A 23,628-nucleotide genomic window follows, 5' to 3' on the forward strand; every position below is an offset into this window, starting at 1 on the left:
TGTGTGATGGCAGACCACTAATTCTGTTCTCCCATCTTCAGCTTTACAATGGAAAGTTAAACATAAGTTCCATAGGTTCTTCACAGCTGCTGACTAGTAACAATATTGATTCCATAGTAATAGGCTCTTTTTTTTTTTCTCATTTGTGAAGGACCATTCAATACAACCTGAGTTGTGAGAGAAAACCTCACAGAAGCAGTACTGGGAAACTTACTTGTTGGGCAGCCTGAGGTGGGGAGTGCACAAAGCTGACACATGAGCAAATGAAGTTTTCCAGTCAAATGAGGAGGCAGAGGGTCCAGTCAATCCAATACAAAGTCATATGCTAAGTGCTGTCAGTTGAGCTTGAATTGCATCTCTAATATTGTTGAGAGAGTAACGCGAACTGCGTTTCATCATGTGCCTTTCTAATAATGTCTTTTTTTCTTCCCCCTTTCAGCCTGCTCCAGAGACAACTGGTGAGTTCTGTTTAGAGATCTATTTGTATGCACGGGAGGCAGTCAATGAAACCAGCTGCTCGTAAACATTGCTAGGACAGACACAGATTTATAATTACTGTTATTGTTATTGCATTAATTTTCACACTTCATAAAGATAACAGCAAGGGCTAATGTCCTACCTCACTTGTCTTTTTATTTTTCAGAAGTAGACGTAGATGGAGGAATTGAACAAGACATCTTCGACATCAGTGAAGGTTTATCAAAATTCAATTTCTCTTTTAATTCTTTTTGGTAATTTTCAGTATGTTAGTCACAGATCAATACAATAACCAAATGTTTATATCCTCTTCTCTTTAGCTTTAGGACTAGACCTTTTTGAGGGAGACATCAAACTTCATGTGGTGAGTTCACATATAAAATATAAAACCAGGAATGTGTCATTGACTTACATAATGTAAAGTATTGCTGGCATGGAAATGATAGATTTATCCTGCTCCTAATAACAATAAATGTTGTTTATGTAACAATAAACTGAAGATGGTTGGGGGTGGAATTCTAAAAAATGTCATAGACAATGAAGGAGTCAGGAGCATTTGCAGAAACATTATCCAGCAGAAATCTGTTCAGCCATTAGATCAATATTATTAGCTTCTTGTTTCCTTTACTGTGTTTTTTATATTTGAACTTTTAAGAGATTCAGCAGCATTGATCATCATTGAGGCAGATTTATATTAGAAAAATATTCTTTTATCTGTACAGTATTTATTTTTAGCCAATTAAATTTACTGAGCAGTGCTGCAAAACATCCATCATATAGATTGACTAAAACCAATGGAAAAATTAGATCTGTAATACCACACTTTAAAGCTTCCAGCCAGCATCCTTGTCTCATCAATTAAAAAAAAATAATTGCATTTATATCTCAGAAATGGCTAGTAGGAAACCCCAAAAGTGTCTTGTACTCTGAAGGGCAACAGTGTTTTACTCTCCCTTTTGGGAGATACGCTTTGGCCTGAGCATGTCAGTGGAAGCAAAGACAGCACTTGCTAAAGACACAGAAACAAACTCTTGCATTATGAAAAATTAAACAATTATTAATACTTGTTCAGTTTTCAATACTTTAGATCTTAATGCTTCCCATGTGAGCTGAAGCTCCTATGCACATGCATCAAAAGCTCAGGTAATTTCTATGGAGAAAAAGGTGCGGAAGTTGGAGACACTGGTAGGAGGGAGGGAAGGAATTTCAAACTGAAACCTTAGACCTCTGAGTTTTTTTGAGTTTGTTGTTTTCCTTTATGCTTTACTTGGACTTATAGGTTTCCTTTAGCACTGTTGTAGTCGCTGATGCTAAATCACTTTTTCCTGAGGACTGCATACATCTCTTCTTTCTTGGATGCAGGAACGAAACTCCATCATTGGTGACAACTATCGGTGGCCCCATGTTATTCCCTATGTCCTTGAGGACAGCCTGGGTACAGTATTTGCCCTTGACAATGTCTGTATGTTGTGTTGATTGAAATGTTAAATATGGGTTGATAAAGCTTCTGTGGCATCCTTTCCTCTTTTAAGACTAGAGCAGGCATTTCCCAGAGCAGGAATGGGGCTGAGTGTGCACAAATGCGGTACATAATCTTGGTATTGGTGCTGGCTCTCACCTCCTTTCTTGAATTATTCTTATTCTGCCATTGCTATGGCCCAGCAGATTAATTTTGTTTTGAAAGCTTGTGTCTGAGGCATGAAACTCTACTAAGCAGAAGTAAAAAGAGGGCACGGAAGATCTTTTTGAAGCCCTTTACAGCATCTACAGCACTGAAGGCAAAATGGCATTTTGACAGTGTGCAATGGCACATTGCTGAGTCCCCTAATGTGGGCCAGGGACACATCATAGTCTGTCTCCATTCCTTTCAATCCACCTGCCTGTGGCTCTGGATGGCAGAGGTGGGCAGTGAGATGGAAAGCTGAAGTTCTTACTGATACCACATAGGGAGATTACATAGAGTGGGGTCATCCCCAGTTTAAATTCAGATCTAAACTGGATTGAAACTATACAAGTTTCTTAGAGGAGATAACCCAGATATAATGTGAGCAGTTCAAATCCTGGAGAAATTCTGTGAGAGATCTGTATCCTGCCTTCTGCACTAGGTAAAATCTGATGTCTTCATTTCCTATTTATTTAATACTTGCTTACGTAAATCTCAAAAAAAGTAAATGAAAGAATTTACAAAATTAAGACCTACACACTATCATATTTTGTATACTCATCATGTCATACTTTATACATAAGTACCTAAGAAAAATTACATGGGAGCAAAACAAGAGGAAGATATAGTGTCACAACAGTCTAATTTATGTTTTTTTGGGTCCCTACTTGGGTCTTCATCCAGCAAAAAACCTGCTTATTTTGATCAAAAATAGCTGGAGTAAGACCCACCCTTAAGACTTGCCCTGTACAGATAATAACACAAATCTGTTGTTTCAGTATTGACAAGAACACTGTTTGCTTTGCAGAAATGAATGCTAAGGGACTCATCCTCAAGGCATTTGAACAGTATCGACTGAAAACCTGTATTGACTTTAAACCTTGGGAAGGGGAGAAGAATTACATATCTGTGTTCAAAGGAAGCGGGTAAGAGGAGTAATTCAAAATAACTTTAATTCTGTTTGCCTTCAGACTATTTTCATGGCCAGTATTCACTCTAAAACTCACATATCTGATTATAATTTTGTATTTTTGTTGTCTTCATTTTCCCAGTCTTTTTTAAACTGGAAATTGTAGTAGTTTCCAACGCAGGTATTACCTTAGCAGTAATGAACAATTACTTACTGATACTTATTTTTAAATACAAGAGGAAATTAAGTCCTTTAAGAGGTAATTTTCTGGACATGGTAAAATATATCAGAAACAAGGCAGTTATGGTCTTGACTGATCTTTGGATATATGGAGTATCACTTTCAAATGGTTATTCTTAGTATACCTTAGTATTTAGGGAAAAAAAAATCCCAGAAGAAATAGGATAGTTCTAACTCTGGGGCAACAATTTTTTTTGAATATAACAATGGAATTGCGTTTGAACAATGTCACATCAGCATTCAGATAGATATAGGAGCAATATTTTTAAATGCTGTACAACACTGACATATTTTACTGATGTTTCACTTTATTTACCTCCTTTGATGAACAGTTATGCTATTTCACCTTAAATTTTGCAAGACAAGACTCCAGTAAAGAAGTCAAAATTGGCCCAGCTTCTTCCCTTCTAAGACAATTTCTGTCAAAACAGTGCAACAGGAATAAATATATTCTCCCCTCTATGCTGAACCATTTCTCCTTTAGAAAAGGTGAACAGGGAGAGCTTGATAGCCTGGTGAGGAAATTTGCTTTCAGAAAATCATTTCCTGATATGAGAATGCGTTCATAAATGGGAAAAGATTTTCTGACAATAAAAATGTTTTTCTTTCCCTTTGGCTTGTTCTGAGATATTTGTAGCAGATAATTGTTTCAAAATTTCTTCAGTCTCTGGCTCTTTATATTTTTTGCTCTTCATGCTGTACATATGACATTGAAACTCAGCTCTCAAAGATGTGTAAGTGGAGACTCGAGGAGTCTCTGCTAATGACTCCGGCTTTCTGAGCTAAATGGAAAACTCATGTAGCTGATTCTTCTATTCCTTGTTCCCATAAAGTATGCATTGAATTTGCTAATAATTGTACCTGAAAAAGAACCACAATATTTAGCCTATGGCACGTAGGAGGCCTCTGCGCAATATTTCATTTATATGTCTGTTAAAAATAGATGAGTCATGGTGATGAAGAAGATGAATCATTCTAGTTGTATAGCATTTCTTGCCCTCACTGCCTAGTGTGCTGCTTGCCCTGAAATGTTTCTATCACCTCAGCTGACACATCTGCAGCAGCACGTTTTAAAAGGTTGGAACTAAATGGTGCAGTCTCCTGAAAACAACCGTTCAGTTTCAGTGAGTCAGTTTGGGCTGTACAAAGAAATCCAGACTGACCCTGCATGAACTACCTTTCATTTCACTCCATTCCTAACTTTGGATCTAGTGGAACAAGGTGTAAGCTGGATAAACCAACCCATTTCCCCTCTGCTGTTCCTAATGTTTTTTGGTTTTTTTTAATCAGCTAGGACTCTTCTAACTGCTGACTAAAGACCTCAGTCCAGAGGTACAGTGCAGACAGGCACACAAGGTTCCTGGCAACATAAAGTTTTACCACACCAAGAAAAAGTTGATAAATCATCCCTGCCTTTCTGATCTTGGCTTGCATCTATAAAACAGGAATGTGGGGGAACTTTGTATCAAAAGGATTTGTAGTAGGTCATAAAGTCCTCATCTGGATTACCCTTTTGAATTCAAACTAAGTCAACCACAAAAGAAGCCAGCTGCCACTTTGTTGGGTTGACTGCCCTATGTAAAAATACGTTTGTAGTCTCTGATGTACGTACACAGTGTAACAACACTCAGTACAAAAAGCCCTCTCCGTGTACACATTCTTCATCCTACCATTCGCCACGCCTCGGCTACTACCTCTACTATGTTAATAGGTACATAGTTATAAAACTGAGTAGAGGTATGTGTAGGGTTTTCTAGCACACAGCCCTCCACTTCACGCTTTACCCAGGTCTATGCATCTGCAGCGGGGGTTAGACTAAGGATTTATTTAAAGATGTTTTCTTGACTCCAGCCAATGTGCTGAGCAAAATACATGGGGGATGCTTGTGAATTACAGAATTGCAGGAGCATCAAATGTGGCAAGTGCCTGCAAAGCTCACAGAACAATCTGGGAACCTGCAATGGATGTGCCATTTCTCCTTACTCTTCTCATGAAGAGAAGGATTCATTCAGCAGGAAAACTGGCGTGGTGTGATAGAGTCAAGTGTCAAGTGGTTAGCTGATCAGGGAGGATTGATGTCATCTCTACTATTTCCACATGGAAAATTAGGTTTTCATGGAGCACTCCTGGGAGGCCACTTCAGCTCTTTGCCACTGTGGCACACAGCAAAGGGAATCCATGCAGAAGTGGGTTGAGACAGATCCTTGGCTAGCCCGCTTGCTGCTGGTAAGTTGAAGTGTTTGTGAGCTGATACTGGTGATCTGTGATACTTCAGGAAGGAAATCAGTAGCAGGACATCAGCATAACAGCGTGTCTGAAATGAGTGGCACCATTGCTACTGATGGCATGTGGCTACTTACAGCCCATCTTCCAGAAAGAGGGATGGTGGAATTAGTCAGAGAAGGTAGTTCTCTGTGCCCCTTGCCTCTGATAGCAGTGCAGATAGCATTGAGTCAGAGGTGATAGAGCTCTCACACACCTGGGGAAGCTGGGACTTTCCTCCACTTTTTCTCCCCTCCTGAAGACGCTGCTAACAAGGGGTTCCAGGTGCCCATTGATCTGGAGTGCCTTGTGCCACTTGCCTAAGTTTTATTCTCAGTGCAGGGTGATGCAGACCATGTATTTATTTACTCCCTCTGTGGCTGTAGAATGATGGCGTTGTAGGCATTTGGCAGTCTGAAGGCAAAGGGAAGCTTCATCCACCATTGTTTGGATGTTAGTTTTGCCAGGTGTCCTGGATATGCCTGTAGGCTGCTGTGCACTGTGCGGCAGCTGTAAAGCCAGAGGTGGCTTTGATACAAGGTAGACCCAGACCTGTGATGGATTTCTTATAGTTCTGCATAACACAAGAAAAAGCTGCATAATCTCTATGAGGCCTTGTTCAGGGGAAGTCCTTGAAATTATGGATGCTCCATGTGCTCCTTCCCAGGTCTCACGTTGTGATTTTAATGAGTAATCAATAGCCAAGGCCTGTGTTGCTCTGTGGAAAAAGAAATACTGGGGAACATGTGGCACTAATAAATTACAGAGTTCAAAAGTGCATAGTGTGCTTATATTTTAAAATTTCTGAGGCAATAGGACTGCAAATCCTATGGCATATTTTGTGCCCGATTAATTTTATATACTTCATTGGGCAAGTATTGATTTATTTGCTGCATAAAATATCAATTTAAATGTAGCTCTCTGTGCCTGCTACTTTGTGGACATGGGGTGCCATTTTATTGGCTTGTGCAGATAACACATCAAATTTTTTTATCATTGAATAAGAACTTCCAGTACAGCTGTGGTTTTGCTGTTCCTTGTGAGTGTGTGTCGGCAGCAAGTGCTCTAGCACAGCAGCTCACAGAGAGCCAGAAAAAAAAGAGCTTCCAAAAAGCGCTGTCAAATCCACCAACCTGTCAGAAGGCAAACACAGTCATGCAGAAGCCCACCTTGCCTGACAGCCACAGCCCTGTGCAAACTAAAAGGCCAAAACAGCGCAGAGAGAAGTGGCTGCAATGGCAGAGGCAAGAATGTCGGTGAACCTAGTTCCTGTTAGGATAGGGACGGGTTCAAACGGTGCTCATAGTTGTGTACTGTGGTCCAGCTGAAAATTGTTAATTTGCAGTAACTTAATTACTCTAAATCATGTGCCCATAAGCTTTGATGTTCCAGAGTACCAACCAAACCCTCACCAGTTTTCTTCTGTCACAAATAGCTCAACGTTTTTCTGCTAAATAAAACGCAGTAGAAACAGTAGAGCCAGATCCAGGTAACTGCTTGTTCATCAAAACAGAGCTAAATGTAAGAAGAAAGGATATGGTAAGGAACAGATCAATGAAAAAGTGCTCACTGTAGCAAAATGTGACTTCAATGCTCAGGTTAAAAATATACCTGTTGCACGGACTGGTTCTGGACTTTGCTTGGCATGGGGATGGTATGTATCTCACAGAGCTCTCTCTCATTTTATTTCAATGCTAGCTGCTGGTCCTACGTGGGAAACAACCAAGTGGGATTGCAGCAACTCTCCATCGGAACCAACTGTGACAGGATTGGGACAATCCAGCATGAGTTCCTGCACGCCCTGGGATTCTGGCATGAGCAGTCACGGTCTGACCGGGATGACTATGTGACCATCGTCTGGGACAGGATTCAGTCTGGTCAGTCACTCCCTTGCTTTTCCTTTCACACCCTGATGCTAGGGGGTTTAGCATCCCTTCCAGCCACCCTTGTGTGGTCATGCTATCCTCTTACCTGGATTTACTTTTCAAAGCCAGTAGATCAAAAAATTAAATATCGAGGGACATGTATTTGGGACAGAAATCCTCATTTGTTGTTGCTGTGGTTATTTCTTCTGCCATGGCAGTTCCCAAAGCCCTAACTAGAGATCTGAGTCCTGTTATGCTACATGTTGTGGAGAAGTGCAGCAGGAGAGAATAATTTAATTTGTTTAAATGACTACTTTAAAAGCACTGTTACTCTAGGAGCCCTTAACAAAATAAAAATAACCAAAAAAAACCCCACCCACTCTGAAAGACCCAGTGGGACCAAAACCAGTAAAAAATCTCCAGTGAAAACAGTGGTTGTTCTCCTTCTGCCCAGTTGCTACATCTGGTGTGGGCAGCAGACCTGAGACAGCAGACTGTGCAGAGCGGGTGAGCAAGCAGCAGAGACCCCTTTCAATGTCTGCGTTGCAACTAACAGTTACTTTGGCAATGCAGCTTGTGGATGTAAGTGTTGGCATGTTTGACCCAAGCCTGAGAGGTAGCACAGGATTCCTCAGGACTCTGTTCTGTCTCTGCCTCTCTAGTTTGTCATTGTCCTCTGTGACTTTCAGGCAGTTCAAAATCAAAGTTGTATACACAAACTTGATGCTTTCCTAATACGGGTACACACAGAAGACCAAAAAAGTAGATAATGATTAAATCTAATGCATTCTTATTTAGTTGTGATCAATAGTCAGGTGCATATGCAAGTATATATTGCCGAAAATTACTTAGACTCTGTTATTTGATTTCCATTATATTTTGCTGACTCTTTAGTGACAAGTTGCACTGTTGTTAGCCATTTGAAACTGCTGCAGCTTTTTTACACTAACTAGAATATAGTTACTGTATTTTGACTAATTTAAATCTTTACCCTCCATTGGGTAGTTAGCAATGATTTTTTTGCTCATAATCCAGAAAACATCTGGAAGCTTATGCAATGACAGCTCTAACTTGTTTATTGTGACCTAAAATGACTAGCAATTAAACAATGGAGAATACAGATTAGAAACAGGGAGGCATTTCAGTTGCAAATTGCAGTAATTTGAGTACTGAAACACTATTTCCACTTTTGTGTATCACAAGCGCATCAAAGATTGCAAGCAGTTTCACAGGAAAAAGTTTTCTGGTAACAAAAAAATTTGGTTAATCATCATGTTATGCTTCAGTGGCTGAAAGAGGAAAGTAAATAACTCTAAACTGGAAATAAAACTATTTTACAAAATAAGTACAAGTAAATGACTACAAAAAAATATTTGGGGATCTGATGGATTCTTTTTACTGTAAGACTTTACATCAAAACTTGATTCTCTTGGGCAACAAACAACCTTTCCTTTTATTTTTGCCATTTAGGTAGAGAACATAATTTCAATAAATATGATGATAAAACATCGGACTTCCTGAATGTTCCCTATGACTATAATTCTGTGATGCACTATAGCAAAACTGCGTTCAGGAATGGAACTGAATCCACCATCATCACTAACATACCAGACTTCATCGATGTTATAGGACAGCGAATGGATTTCAGTGATTATGATCTCCAGAAACTGAACCGACTGTACAATTGCTGTAAGTTTCTCCATCTATTTTATATTTTATGCTTCTGGTGCTTGAAAGAAATGAGAATGATACATACATGCTTGCACTCATCCAGACACAAGTGAAAGGGATGCTAACATATTTGGAGAAGTGAATTTTGTTAAAAACACCAGAAATAATGCTACAGCTAGAAATAAGAGCCCTCCTGCAGAAACATTGCTGAGTAGCAGAGTTTTCTGTGCAATTTTATCTGACCTTTAGTTGAAAACCATCTTCACTCAGCAGCTGATTTTTGTTCATCCCTTGGGTGGCTGTTTAAAATGTATGCCTCTACAAATCTATGCTTTCGTTTTTTCCCCGTATTATTCCACAGCCGTTGCTCAGACGCTGCACAGAAATTAGTATCTTAGGCTATCATACCTACTCCACTTTCATGGAATCTGTGAGACAGAGTGTGTGTTCATACAAAGAGGGTACAGATGCTGTTATTAGGAAAATACAAGTTTTTTATATTTTTTTTGTTTAGTTTCAAACCTGGTCTCTTACAAAAGGGATCAAAAGAGTCATTTTTATCAGGTGGGATTTATTTTAGAAAGTTGAATGAAAGTAAGAGACAGGAAAACAAATGTAATTCAACTACCAAACTGGAATACAATTCTGTAATTGTTACTGCATCAGGCGTGCCCTAGCAGTCAGATGAAAACTTTCACCTCACTGCCTCAGTATCCCAAGTAGTGAGTACTGGCTTACAATTATGTTTCAAGCCTCATTATACAGATACCCTAAACAATTATCAAACTGTTTTATTAAAACAGTGTATTATTTTGAGCATACAATTCTGATGAAAATATTTCTATTTCTGTAGGTCTAAACTGAACACACACGAAGCCTTAGCTTCTAGCACTTGGCACACAGTCAATTAGGCATTATAAAAGTGCTTACAGCTAAGGATGTCTTTAGCAGTGGATGGGGTCTTTCTTCCTCTCCATTAATCTTATGCATTTTCCAATGGGGTCCTTCTTCCTCTCCATTAATCTTATATGGTTTCCATCATTCCCATGAATTACAGAAATACTTGATGACATTTTAACTTTCTTCTTAACCCACAGACACATTCCCCAAGTGAAATAACTCCCAGGAGTGTTGAAATCAGTGACAAAACTACCACCACCTTTAGTGCAATCAGGATCTCCCTGCTTCATACAGTGTTCATACAGTGTCTGTCCCTTGGCTTCATACAGTGTTCACAATGTTTGCAGAGACACAAGGGTTTGTCAGATCACCCACCATTTGCCTAAGTGACCCCTGTGCCAGAGAGGACAGGTCCTTCCTGGGTCCCAGCCCTTGTCCACCCAGTTGCTGGACTGATCCTTCCAGGTTAGAGGGAAGACTGAGAATGTCAAACATGGTTTGGGTACTAGATATCCTCCCAGAGGAATCAAAAGACTCTTTTGGTTGCTGAACACAATTTAAAGGAAAGTTTAAGCTGAATTTCTGCTATAAGCCTGTTTGATTAGGAAATTGCATTAAAAATGGAAAAAATGGTTCTTAAATTAAAAAAACCCCAAACAACTCTCATCATAACAAATCCTGACTGATAGTTCAGTGCTGTTTTTATCTCTACTTCAAAACTGTCTTTCAGGCCAAATGATAACAGTAGATTTTAGTCTGCTTTCCACTTCTAGCATACTACTTAACAGAACTGACCATGAGGTTTCCCTCACACACGGGAAGTTAGGACTCAGCTCTCATCCCCCATGTATTTTCTTCAAAGTCCAGTCTTTCACTACATACCAAGAAAGTAAAGTATGTGGCTTTGGTGCACACGGAATTCGAAACCTACCTCAAGCAGTGCCCACTTCCCCTATTTCAGGAATGAATCTAAGAAATACATCGTAAACTACTGGGTTGTGCTTTTCTCTCTTCCTGTCATTCAGGTCACCACTTCAGCCAGCACTTTCTAATTAAGGTTGTTAGGCTGCTTCTTTCCTGTTTGGGCAAATCGATTTCATGTTTTGTTTTGTATTTTGATTTCAAAGAGCTCTTTCATGTAATAACCCTCCATTTTTCCTTACCTTCTTTCTCTAGCAATCAGTATAACAGTTGCTGTGAATACTTTTCTTGGTTTTTACAACATTGTACCAATATTGTATCTTAAAAAAATATTAATCATACAACACCTCTGATAACCTTGGATCCTCTAGAGGGTTGTTAGCTTTCTATGAGGGCAGCACAAAATATCTCAGCAGTAAAACTGATTTGGCATGAGTTCATATCTAAGTGCTTCCCTAAGTTACTGCTTAAGTGAAGCTTTTGGCATGTTATTGAGGTTGAGTTTTGTGATACTCATTGCATTATGATGCAATGAAACCTTTTAAACCTTTAAGCCGCAATATTTTATGTATAGTTCAAAAAGCATTTTATTAACTTATTTTTTTTCAAATCATGGCTGGTGTTACACAGAGCTCAGACATGGTACAATGGGAAACAAAATTAAGAACAGGGATAAACCTGGTTGTGCCTTCCCTCATTGTGCCATCCAGAGTTTGCTTTAGGCAGAGAAAACATTTCATATTATGTTCTCCCCTTCATATTCAACTGCACAGTTTTTCTTCACTTAATTTTTCACTTGTTGTATGAAAGACTTCATAAAATTTGTATGACATGAGAAATCCAATGGTCCCAAATGCACCTTTGCCAGATGTTTGGGGTTTTCTTTTAATTCAGCTTTTTAAAAATCAAGGTTTTCTTATTCCAGTGAAATAACTTCTGCTCTTCTGTATTTCAAAATAAGTACTCCAACTGGTACATTAGTGACCTTTTATCAAAACCTGTGGCCGAGTGTGGACTGGCTCAAAGAAAGCAGAGGAATGAATGGGAAGTCTCAGGAACTTTTCACTATAATATGAGTGTGTAGGGATTGGCTTGGTATTAGTGTTCCTTTTAAAATGAAAGATATGATATGATAAGGCTTAATAAATATCTTATTAATGTCAGTATTAATCACCAAAAGTTTTGTGTTCCTGAACATAATACATGTGAATGTTGATAGTATTTGAAACCACTGATTATTTGGTGTTTGCATTTAGTCTTTCTCTGCTCATGGCTTTGGATCTTCAGAATTGAAATGTTTGTTCAATAGAGATTCATGACTTTTTTTTTTTTTTTAATGTCATAGCCTCCTCACTAAGTTTCATGGACACATGCAGTTTTGAACTTCAAAACATCTGTGGCATGATTCAAAGTTCAGACGATAACAGTGATTGGCAGCGTTTGCCTCAGGTTCCTGCTGGGCCAAACACTGATCACACTAATATGGGAGAATGCAAAGGTATGAAAAAAAGTTCTTATCTTTCTGGGAAGCATTTTCTGCAGTGTCATGCAAGTTCACTTTGAGCTTGGCCTTGTTATCTGTTAATTTTTTGACAAATGACAGTTTATTTTTTAACTAAGCAACATAAATCTACATACTTAGGGACATCATGTGATATGTTTGATTTTCTGCTTATTTGAGAAGATCGAATGCCCTTATCTCTTTTAATCTGTTTTCTAGCCTTAGTGTCACATCCTGACAAGAGAACTATATAGAGTTCTAACCTATGGTACAGGCACACCAGAAAGACTGCTGCTTTTCTGAATAATTGCTCAATAAGTCCTTGGGAAGGATTAGGATTTTGAAATGATGGATATTTTCAGGGCTGAAATGAAGAACTAATTGACAATATATCTAGTTGCATCTGAACTTGTCAGAAAGCTTCACGAGTTCAGAAGCTTAAACCAGTCCTCCAGAGAGTCAGCTATGAATTACTAGCACTGGGTAAAGAGTAAAAGCCCGTGGTTTTGAGTACAAATTGCTAGAGACAGCCACATGAGGAAAAAAGTTGCAAGGAGAATGGTTCTGCCTTTGGAGAATGTGAACAAGTGACAGTCCTCAGTCAAAGGATTAGCACAGGATATACCTAACTCTGACCTGATCATGTCTTCTAGTGTTCTTATAATATGGTGTTAGGAAAACCAGTGAGCCAGGAAAATTTTGTTTTCTCTCAACTCCACCATTCATTTCTCATTGACTTTTGGCAGATTCTGGCTACTTCATGCATTTCAACACCAGTGCTGGAGCAGAAGCAAGCACAGCTCTCCTGGAGAGCCGACTTTTTTATCCCAAAAGAGGCTTTCAGTGCTTACAATTCTATTTATATAACAGCGGTCATGAAAGCGACCGGTTGCACGTCTTGGTCAGGGAGTACACTTCAGCCCATCCGAATGGCACTCTGAGATTCGTTGAAGAGATAAAAGGTATGGAATAAAATTGCTTTTTTTTTGTTTTGTTTAATCTATATTCAATATTTTTAAAAGTACTGGGGCAAAATATTGTAGCAAAGTCACTCATTTCCTAGTGTTGTTCTTTGGCTTTTTTTCTATCTATGTAATTGATTTCTTGCTGGTGAAATTATACCTGATGGATCCTCAGCCAGCTGTTTCCCTATCATATAATAAATTACCACAAATATCAAACTCTTGCGTTATCAATATAGCTTTCTCACAAAAATAGATAGAATTCCATGAGCAGTCATTTTAACTGTTCTAGAATTGCAGTAGCAACAGATGAAATTAGAGTATTAAGAGTAAATTGCAATTAATAAGAAAGTAATGATAAAGAAATGGAAAGCATAAGTGCCCTGGAATACTTAATATGCAAGTTTAAGAAAGATAAATAAAATTTAAATTATTTTTAAACAAGGTTTGACATTACTTAACTGAAATATATGGGCAGCAGATCATGATTTGAGTTGTAGTTTGAAGAAAATTAAACTTTTGGGGCTTTAGGAGCCTATGGCCTACAGAATGAGCAGTTAAGGTCAGTTAATGGAAAAGAGCTCTTTAAGCTAGAATTGCCAAAGTCGCCTTATGATTAAATTACTTTCTCAAATATTTAACTATTACTTGGTCTCCATTGCAGCTACACCTGGTTCAGTGTTTTGGTAACATAAGAGTCTGAGCAAGGTCTTTTACTAAGTAGGTATCAAGTCCACTCTTCAGTCTCTTTTTGTTCCTTTAGGCTCAGCTGCTGCTGATTCCTGTTTTTCTTTCCTTTTTCCACTCTTTTCTTCACCCTTAGGGTTTCACCACCATCCCTCTGTACTTGCTATCAGCATCCTCAATAGGATGGGTTCTGTACCTGGGATTGGCACTGCTTATTCCATAAAGTCAGGGCTGCTGAGGCAGATGTAGGTTTCAAATCAGTATGAACCCTCCAAACTCTTTCAAACCCTACTTTAAAGCCACACTTCATCCTTCCTCACAAATACTCTTTCATGTATATTAGGTCCCATCTCCCATTCCTGCTTTCTCAAGTCTATGGTTTCCTTTAAAGTCTCCTATCTCATATGTGTGTCCAAACAGGCACCTTATTTTGACAGTTTCTGGCAAAGCTTTCAGGAATTGTTTAAGATCATTTTCCCCTCAAGCTGTTTCACTTCTCATGTGAGAAGTTACCCTCACCAACTCAGTCAACAGCCTGGAAAAGACAGTGACACTACAGCCCCCTCCAGCCATGATCTGACACCCTGGCTGAGCTGCTCATGGGTTTGCACCCTTGAGGGGCTGAGGGACAAGCCCTGAACCCTTCCTGGTGGTGTGTGGCAGCTGTGGATGCCTTCAGCCAGGAGCAGGGAAGGCTGTGGGGGTGGGCCATTATGCAGCACAGTAGCTGATCTGCTCATTGAACATGAGTCAGAAATCCCAGTCTCGCATATAATGTGTGCAGTTCAGAAAACCTTTAGTTTATGCAGAAGGCAATTTCATGGAAAACAGTGGGGTGCTTTTCTTATTATTTCTGGGTTTATTTTTTTCCTCCTAATCGTAATGGTAATGAAAAATGTCAAGAAATTAAGACTCATATTTGAGATCCATTGTGTTGTGTTTAGGATTGTTAGGAGAGTGACGCATGAGTTCTCTACCTGGCACTGGCACTGCTTATTCCCTGAAGTCTTGTCTTCTGTGCAGATGAACGTAAACCAGACAGCAAAAGAAACTGTTTTGCTGCACATACTTTTAACAAAGGGCGTTCTACTTTCATTGGCCTCACAAGGCCCCTGTGCAGAGGTCTTTGCTTTTGTGTACACTGCTCTTGAAGTCAAGTGGAATTTGCTAGTGCAGGCACTTTTGGACGCAGCATCAGACTTGCAGTGAGGTTTTATCACATGAAGTAGGTTTCGAAACTGACTGCCTTTAATTCGAACTTAGTACCATTAATCATTCAATGGGTGAATAGTGCTTCTGTATAGGCAAGCTTCCAACAAGCCATTTAAATATACAAAAACAAATGAATGAACCAGTATTGTAGTTCTAGGCTCCCAGAATCCTCTGAAGCATTTTTTTTTTGTTGAGACATGTTGTTGTTCAGTTGTTTGAATATAACTTGTTCTGAATTTTTTCTTTTTAATAGTACAGGTGACAGACATTTTTGTGCATTTCATTATTACAACATCTGGACTAATTTAATGCAATTTTCTTGAAACATTTAAAAGAAAGAGTGGTTTTAAAACACATCAACGTTTTCACTCAAATTAAAATGCTATTATGCATATTAAATGTGTTAAAAAATTGTATTGAGAAGATATGATCTTGCACTGAAATAGTTACATCTACAGAAGAAATATTCCGTCACATCAGTGCCAGTGAAACTGAGAAATTCTTACACGGTGTTGGTATAGGGTCCATAGACCTGTGCAGTGTTTAACTGTACTGCTGACTCAGAAACCTCTACCCTTGTTTTTCAGGTTCACCTGAGATTTACTGGCAGCTCCATCATGTTTCTTTGAATGTCACAAGTAAATTCCGTGTTGTGTTTCAAGGCGTGAGAGGAAGTGGCTTATCAAATGGAGGCCTCTCTATTGACGACATCAACTTATCAGAAACTCAGTGTCCCCACCATGTCTGGCACATCAGAAATTTCACACATCTCCTCAACACTGCTTCAGCAGGGGAAGCAGGAAAAATATACAGTCCACCTTTTTACTCTAGTAAAGGATATGCTTTCCAGGTCAGCTTGTATGTAAATGGTACCACTGATAACCCATTTAATTTAGGAATATACTTGTACTTGATTTCTGGAGCAAATGATGATCATTTGCAATGGCCCTGTGCATGGCAACAAGGTACCATGATTCTGCTAGACCAGCATCCTGATATTCGTCAACGGATGTCAAACCAAAGGAGTATAACAACAGACCCCCTGAGATTATCAGGTTAGTTAAAATCAGACATGCCGCTCAATACATGTAAAACACAGCCAAAAGACAAGAAGTCACATCTTCTCTTTGTGTAAATTAGTGCAGCTTTTTCTGGAATGCTTCATTTGTTTGCAGCAACAATATAATTGATCCACAGACAAGAAAAAATTAAATTTACAAACAAGTTAAGCTGGGACCCTGGATTTCAAAGGTGATTTGCATAAGAAACAGGTGGATGATCTATTCCTAAAGTTTCTTTCACATACTCTGTGAGGATGCATTCATATCTGTTTTAATTAGAATGGAAGTTTTCCAGAAGGCTTGAAAAGAATAATACTGAATTAACAATACACAAAGTTCATACCAGATAAAAGTGCAGCTATTAAACAAATCCCCGCCCTCCTCGTTAAAGGTACAGTGGTGTCAGCACAAATGTCCAGATGGACAAAGTACTGATTCCTATTACATAATCTGTGCTTGTTCAAGGTGTGAGAAGATAAGGGGCGATTGTCCACAATAACTTGGAAAGGAGGCAGTTGAGGTAAAATATAACTCCGAGAAATGATAGGAATCTCTAGAGAGAGAGAGATTTTGCCGAGAGACCACCTCCACCACTGAATTGGTTTCCTGGGCTTTCAGACTGTAACATTATAGAAGGAAGGAAGGCACAAAAAATGTCTAGTCCACAGTATTATTTTAAAAATGGTATGTTTTACATTCATTTTTCTATGGCACTGACTCTACGTGAAAACAAAGAGGGTAATCTAGAAAGACTAAATATCCTCCCTGTAAATGAAAGATGCACCACACCAGGTCCTCCATAAATGTTTGACATTTTCCCTGTACTTTCTACTGTTATGGCCATAGTGCTTAGTCCTTTTCCTTCCCTGACTCTGTGGACATGCAGTCTATTTGCACTCTGCTGCTTCTCCCTTGTTTTATTCATATATTGCAAATAGTTTCAGATTCCCAAGAAAAGCCTTGTAACATGTACCCTTTCTCTGACCAGAGAGGTGTTGGAGCAGGCAGTTTCTTCCCCCTCTGACAGATACTTTCACAGACAATTAGGCTCAGCTTTGAGATTTAGAGCAGGGTTTGATGGAGCAGGCATCAGTGATCTGTGATTGTTCAGGTTGTTCAAGTGCCCTACACCTACTGCAAGGGATCCTCTTTTTTTGAGAAGCACTGCATTAACTCATTTTACAGATGATTCATGTGCTACTTATCTTCTTACCCACTACACTTTAAAGAACTAAAAATAAAATACAGCAGGTTGTCAACTAGCTCTCCAGTATCCTCTTCTCCCACAGGTTCTTTTCTCAATGCATCAAGCTAAACCTAAGCATTGAAGATCCCCATTGTCTTGTGTATCTTATCAGTGCGGAATCTCAGGCAATTGTGATTTCTACTGAGAGACTAATCCAGACTGGTCTCACTTTCACATTCTTTATATCTTTATTTTTTTTTCTTTTTTTTTTTTTTCCAGGTTCCTCATCAAATTATTTTTGGGATAGGCCAGATAAAGTGGGATCCCTAGCAACTTTTCCCAATGGAACTGAATTCTGGAGAGGTCCAGGACTTGGAACAGAGACATTTTTAACTCATGAGAGACTTAGAAGCCGCAACTTTATTAAAGAAGATGGTATCTATATACTTTTAACAATGGAAGGTATGTTAACTCAGCTGATACTCTTTACAATGCAGTAAACAGTGTCATACACTGTCACTAGTGCTGTAGGTATAAATACACATTATGTACTTTGCACATGAGCAGTTTTTGAATTATGCCTGTATCTCAAGCCAAATCATATGTTTGAACAAATTTGTGGATAAGTACATGAACAGTGTAATTCCTTTATATCATGTGAAGGTGTATAAACCAATGCAAATCCTGTGAAAATTACTTTGAATAGAGTAATTTGAACAAAATTATCTGTTTCTGAAAAAAATCTAGAGGACATTTCCAAAGTACATCATGCTCCTGAAGGGTAAAAAAAGACTGTTTATCCATTATACCTGGGGACAGGCTCATTGCTCTTTATTATTAGAAACTATCATTGGAATAAGAAGAAAAATAACATGAAATAAAGACCTTATTTCTTGTGGGTTTATCATGCAGATATATCACATCTACTGTCAACTGAGCCGAGTGTTTCACCCACTGTCAAACCTGACTCCAGCCCTACTCCCATCACCAAGCCAGGCATCAACACTGAGCCCATGGCCACAGAAGAGCCAGAGCCAGAAGGCCCATTTTTCTGTCCAAATAACCATTGTGAAAATGATGGTGTCTGTGTCATGGTAGATAGAGCACCAGTGTGCAGGTAACTGCCTTTATTCATTCCCAAATGCAATTCTAGGAGGAGTAATGAAAGTTTCTAGTAAAATAAATCTTTGTTTCCTAATGGAAGACAGACTGTAGCTGATTAAGGCAAGTATTTGCGACTGCTCCTATGAGACTAAACTTACAACTAATTTGGGCTACAAAGCCCCTAACCTCAGCATTTGACCATTTTGAAGTACTCCAATTGACCTTCCTGTAAATTATATTTTAATTGTGTTTATTATTTTCAGTAATGTATTATTCCAAGTCCTTAGAAGTCCCTATAGCAAAATGCAGAAGTTAAGTAAATGCAGTTGAAAGAAAAGAACTTTCATATCAACAGAAAAAAATTTTAATGCTTATCAGGTAGGAAGCAGCATAGACATTATGTTAAAATTTGATTCGGAAATACTGTACAGTACAAATTATGACCATAAGTTACCAAAGTGTAGTTGCTTGCCTTTGAAACCAGCAATGAAGTCTGAGGGCTAAAAGACTGTTTGCCCTGCAAGAAGATTAATATCAACTTTTATTAAATTCTCTGTGGATGCATTTATGTAACCCACCTGCCTGATTAGCATTGTTCCAGCTCTCAAACAAACTCTAAGCCTGAAGACAGTGACCTTATGTGATGATGTGCTGGGGCAAGTAGACTGGGGGAGTGCTGTGAGGCAAACCTCTAAAGGCCAAGAGCCACAAGAGCTAGGCTGGCTCATTAAGAATTGTATCTCCCCATTTAGAAACCTTTTAAAAACAATTCTTGTGCAACTCATCACAAGCAGGTCACAAGTATGAGTAAATGTCAAGAAGCTGTTCCAAAAAGACAAAAAAAGTATACCGTTATGCCTGATTTCAGAATTATGGAAAGAGAACATTTATTTTATGACATCTCTAGGCTATTCAAAGCTTTAGTGCCTTTGCAACCTACTTTCCATCCTACAGAAGTGTGTGACCAGCAGTCAGTCTCCGCTGCAGTTTTTTGCTGGGAAATGAGTGGGAATGTGATACAGAAGTCTGTTCAAGGTGAATCACCTGAAGCCCCCCTAGCAGCCGGTATCTTTGCAGTGTACTGCAATTGGACTAATTTCCAGTGTTGAGGGTAGTTCTGAATAAATGGCTTAGACAGGAACTAGAAAATCAATACTTAAGGAATAACCAAGGTTAGAAAAATAGGGGCAGGTGTGGACTCAGTAGTACTGCACGTATATTTTTTTCTTCAGTCAGATCATTTGGACCCTTATGTGCTCACTATAAAATGTTTCAGAGCTGGATAAGGTGATGGAATCAAAGCCTGGAGGTTGTTTTCAGTCCTTAAACCAGATGACTGCTAGGATGTTAATTTCTTTTTTTTACCTGCTTCTTGGGGTAGAGTAGAGGCAGCTCATAAAAGTTCTTTAAATTTGAAAATAAGCCCTTCGTGGCAATGAGAAGGTCTGATCAGAATGTACCACATCTCAGTGGAGAAGCACTGAGCAGGGAGCGGGGAATGTGGTGGGAACAACTTTGGCTAGCTCAGGCATTGAACCGGGAAGTCCCTGCAGCTAAGTTTTGCCTCACCTGCTGTCTGGTCAGAGAAGCCTTGAGAGTATTACCATTCAGTAGCAGCAGCTGTATAGATCAGCTGCAGTCAAGCATTAAGCAGGCAAGAGTATCAGGAAGGCACTTGGGTTTTTTGGCAAAGGCTCTCTTTGAAGGCATGACCTGTGAAACAGCAGGAAGCTGAAAGAAGCACATCCAAATGTGTAAGGACAATGGGCCACTCAAGACAGCTTTGAATAGAAGTCCATTCAAAGATAACTTCATCATGCATTGGGATATAGAAACTGCATCAGAGATGCAGAGATGTTTTCTGAAGTAGACTTTTTCATACCTTTAATCTTTAGGTGATAACATATGTCTGTTCTTTTACTTTCTAGATGTCCAGCAGGTGATGGCTGGTGGTACATGGGAGAAAAGTGTGAAAAGAAAGGCTCAGCTCAAGAAAATATTGTAATAGCTGTTTCTTCAACTGTAGCTGTATTTGTTGTAATGCTTATTGTCACTATCACAACTGCAGTGTGCCTTAAAAAGAAATACAGAAAAGTAAAGGAAAATAGAGAGAGCTTGACTCTGGGAGAAGTAAGTATTTTGCCTATTTCAACAAATACACACATACCTATATTCACTAAAAAGTAAACAGTCAAATTCAGTAAGAAGTAAATGGGAAGATGAAACATTTTTGTAATCTAAGGACTCCAGTTTAGGAATTGAAAAGGTCCATTAAGTGCTATTAATTTACAGCAAAAAGCCCCTTAATTCAAATCTTGTCTTCCTCCCCTCAGCACCCCCATACTGCCCCAATGGCAGCCTACTTTGAGTGGGAGAGTGTCAATGGGCTAATTTTCAATTTGTGATTAAACCATATTTTCTGCTTGGTAGAATTGTATTTCATCTATTACTGCCTTTTGTGCTGAAGATCCCCCCTTAAAACACCTGGATATAGTGCTAAAAATTCCAGCCCAAAATGTCAAAATAAAAAGCAAATTTAAAAATAATTTATCCTATTCAAAGGCCATTTTTTATGCAAGGAACAAACTAGCCATGGAAATCATGACTTAGGGAGAGGTAAAAGAAGACAACAGGTTAAAACTATCTGAATGACTGGATCAGAAATGCCCTGTAGTGCATAGCAGCAATGTTTGGGCAGATTTTCACAGGAAATTTCATACAGTCCAAGATGCATGGACTCTCAGTTTAAATAGGGGCTTATCTTGGAAATAGCAAGAGTGACATAGCTTAGAGGGACTAACAGGGCACAGGAGAAATTTTGTAAGCAAATTGAAGAGGAATGGCCTTCCAGACAGTAGAATTCCATTTTAATTTTGCACTGATACTCTTTGTGTGATATCCCATTGAGTTGCAGTACCACTGTGCAATGTCAGATACTTGACACTGTTACTTCATGACCTTCCAATAAATAGTTTTGGTTTGTTTGCAAGTAATGCTCTTATATTATACACATATTTCCCTTCCCTACACACTTTTAAGATGTGGGTTTGGTGTTTTTTTTTCCCCACTTAGACTAAAACATCCTTCTGAAGATAATGCAAATAAGCATCAAAGACACAAGATGAACATCGCTGCAAAACCACAACTACGTCATCATTCTTTCTGCTCTTTTTATCTCAACCATCACAATAAAGGTTTGTAAAGTCTGGAAAATAATTCATCATCTAGATAAAATACTGTGCTGAAGTCAGTGAAGTGTCTGACAGTGTCGTGTATCATCATGCAATGGAGGAAAAAGGAACTATGTTTTGTGACACGCCTGCCCAGTCCTTCAAGTCTACCTGAACATGAACAAAATGTGTAAAACTGCATCCTGACTTTGAGTCAATACAGCAAAGTCTAGGTTTGCTATATTATCATTATACAGATATTTATAACAAAGGGGAGCTGGACTCTGTATTCACAGGGTACCCTGTGGTTCTGAGTCCTGCTACAGCTGTCAGTCAGTAGTGCGAGAGTATTTGGAGTGTGGAAGCATTTGGTTCATGAAGTTATTTGGTTGTGATCTACTCACTGTAAAAGAAATAACAAGTAATGAGAAAAGTGATAAATGAACCTCACAGACATTAATGAGGAAGTCACAACCTATGAGGATCCAGAATGCTTCATCCCCTGATTGATGGTCCTTTAAAGGAACTTCTCAGGCAGAACCTTCAAGAATGTCAACCTGAACAACAATCGTTAACTGATAGGAAGGGGAAAACATGATTAACATGAGTATTATTGGAAAATTGGGACTGCTTGGGAGCTACCTGAAAAGGCTTGTGGACTTATGTGAAAATGACTATGGGATGTTTAGAGGAAGGACCAAAGGATCCAAAGAAAAGTGGGGCAAAATGGGGCCAGCAGTTGGAGAGACCAGCCTGCAAAAGAAATCTGTGTGCCAATGACCACAGGAGACCGCAGGTCTTAGGGATCATGAGTCTGGGTACTAGCACATGGAGTGACTGGCGTGCAAGGGTCTGTGTACCACTAAATGGAGGGTTGTGGGCCATAGGGCTTGTAGGTCTAAAGATCAGGACTGGAGGGGCTGGTGTGTGTGTTTTGTATGTGTATTGAAAGGTCCAAGTGTCAGCAACTGGAGAGGAGGCCATGGGCACCAGGGCTGTAGGTGTGGGTGGCAACAGCTGGACGGATCAGGTTGTGTAAGGTGGGTGTGTAAGAGGTCTAAGTGCTGACAACTGGAGACACCTGTGTGTGTTAATATTTCTTTCGTGAATTTAATCCTCTGTGTATGCATGATTCACTAGCAAACTTCAAGCTGGACTAGCTGGTGACTTGGAGGAAACATTTCCACATCTGGAGGACTTGGTCAGAGCCAGTAGTTAGAGTGGAGGACTCCAGGGTCCAGGCGTGGATATTAGACAGGCTGAGAGCCCATGCTGATATTCACAGGAGTACCTATGTGATGATTCTGTGAGTGTATGCATCTGTTTCACTAGCAAGCATCACATTGCTCTATCTGGCAAGTAGGAGGTGATTTGTATACCACTGAAAGGTCTCCCAGGCATGGGTACTAAACAGGTTTAGAGGCAATGCTAACATTCAAGGGGACTGTGAATGTGGGTGTATGTATGGACGAGGAGAATGGGGGCACACATATTTTCACCAGAGAACCTCCATTCGAATTGAAGGGAGGAAGACAGGGCTGTCTGCCCTTGTGTGAGTTTGGGTATCATTATAGATGGGCTATGCTACCCACGCTGCTCTGTGTGTGTGTAGCAGTCTGTACAGCCAGCTGCTTTAGGGACCCCTCTGTGTGTGTGTCAGTGTATCTGGATACACACAAAACCTTGCTACTGGCCAGACCTGCAAGCAGGAAGAGGAGCAGCAGCTGTATCCTTGGGACTGGTATGTAGAGATCACCTCAGAATGTTTCTGGCTGGGCATGTCGGTGGGGGAGACGGGATCCTGGGTCTGAGAGATATGGTGGCTTCCTTAAGGAC

At 39.4% G+C, this 23,628-nt stretch overlaps 1 protein-coding gene across 1 annotated transcript in view; it reads left to right on the forward strand.

The window, feature by feature from the left end:
• MEP1B (meprin A subunit beta) overlaps window positions 1–21,872 on the forward strand; it is a 28,012-nt gene extending 6,140 nt beyond the window's left edge. Inside the window, exons 2-14 of the mRNA XM_027750291.2 lie at window positions 644–694; window positions 798–841; window positions 1,840–1,912; window positions 2,949–3,066; window positions 7,251–7,429; window positions 8,888–9,106; window positions 12,255–12,407; window positions 13,157–13,372; window positions 15,859–16,326; window positions 17,798–17,980; window positions 18,431–18,635; window positions 20,551–20,752; window positions 21,695–21,872. Coding sequence (XP_027606092.2) covers window positions 644–694; window positions 798–841; window positions 1,840–1,912; window positions 2,949–3,066; window positions 7,251–7,429; window positions 8,888–9,106; window positions 12,255–12,407; window positions 13,157–13,372; window positions 15,859–16,326; window positions 17,798–17,980; window positions 18,431–18,635; window positions 20,551–20,752; window positions 21,695–21,712 — 2,129 coding nt within the window. The 3' untranslated portion in view covers window positions 21,713–21,872. The remainder of the gene's footprint in view (window positions 1–643; window positions 695–797; window positions 842–1,839; window positions 1,913–2,948; window positions 3,067–7,250; window positions 7,430–8,887; window positions 9,107–12,254; window positions 12,408–13,156; window positions 13,373–15,858; window positions 16,327–17,797; window positions 17,981–18,430; window positions 18,636–20,550; window positions 20,753–21,694) is intronic.
• The last annotated feature ends 1,756 nt before the right edge of the window (window positions 21,873–23,628 follow it).

Source organism: Pipra filicauda, unplaced genomic scaffold, assembly GCF_003945595.2.
Source record: "Pipra filicauda isolate LSUMZ 115617 unplaced genomic scaffold, ASM394559v2 scaffold240_size1633699_pilon, whole genome shotgun sequence".
Classification (NCBI taxonomy): domain Eukaryota; kingdom Metazoa; phylum Chordata; class Aves; order Passeriformes; family Pipridae; genus Pipra; species Pipra filicauda.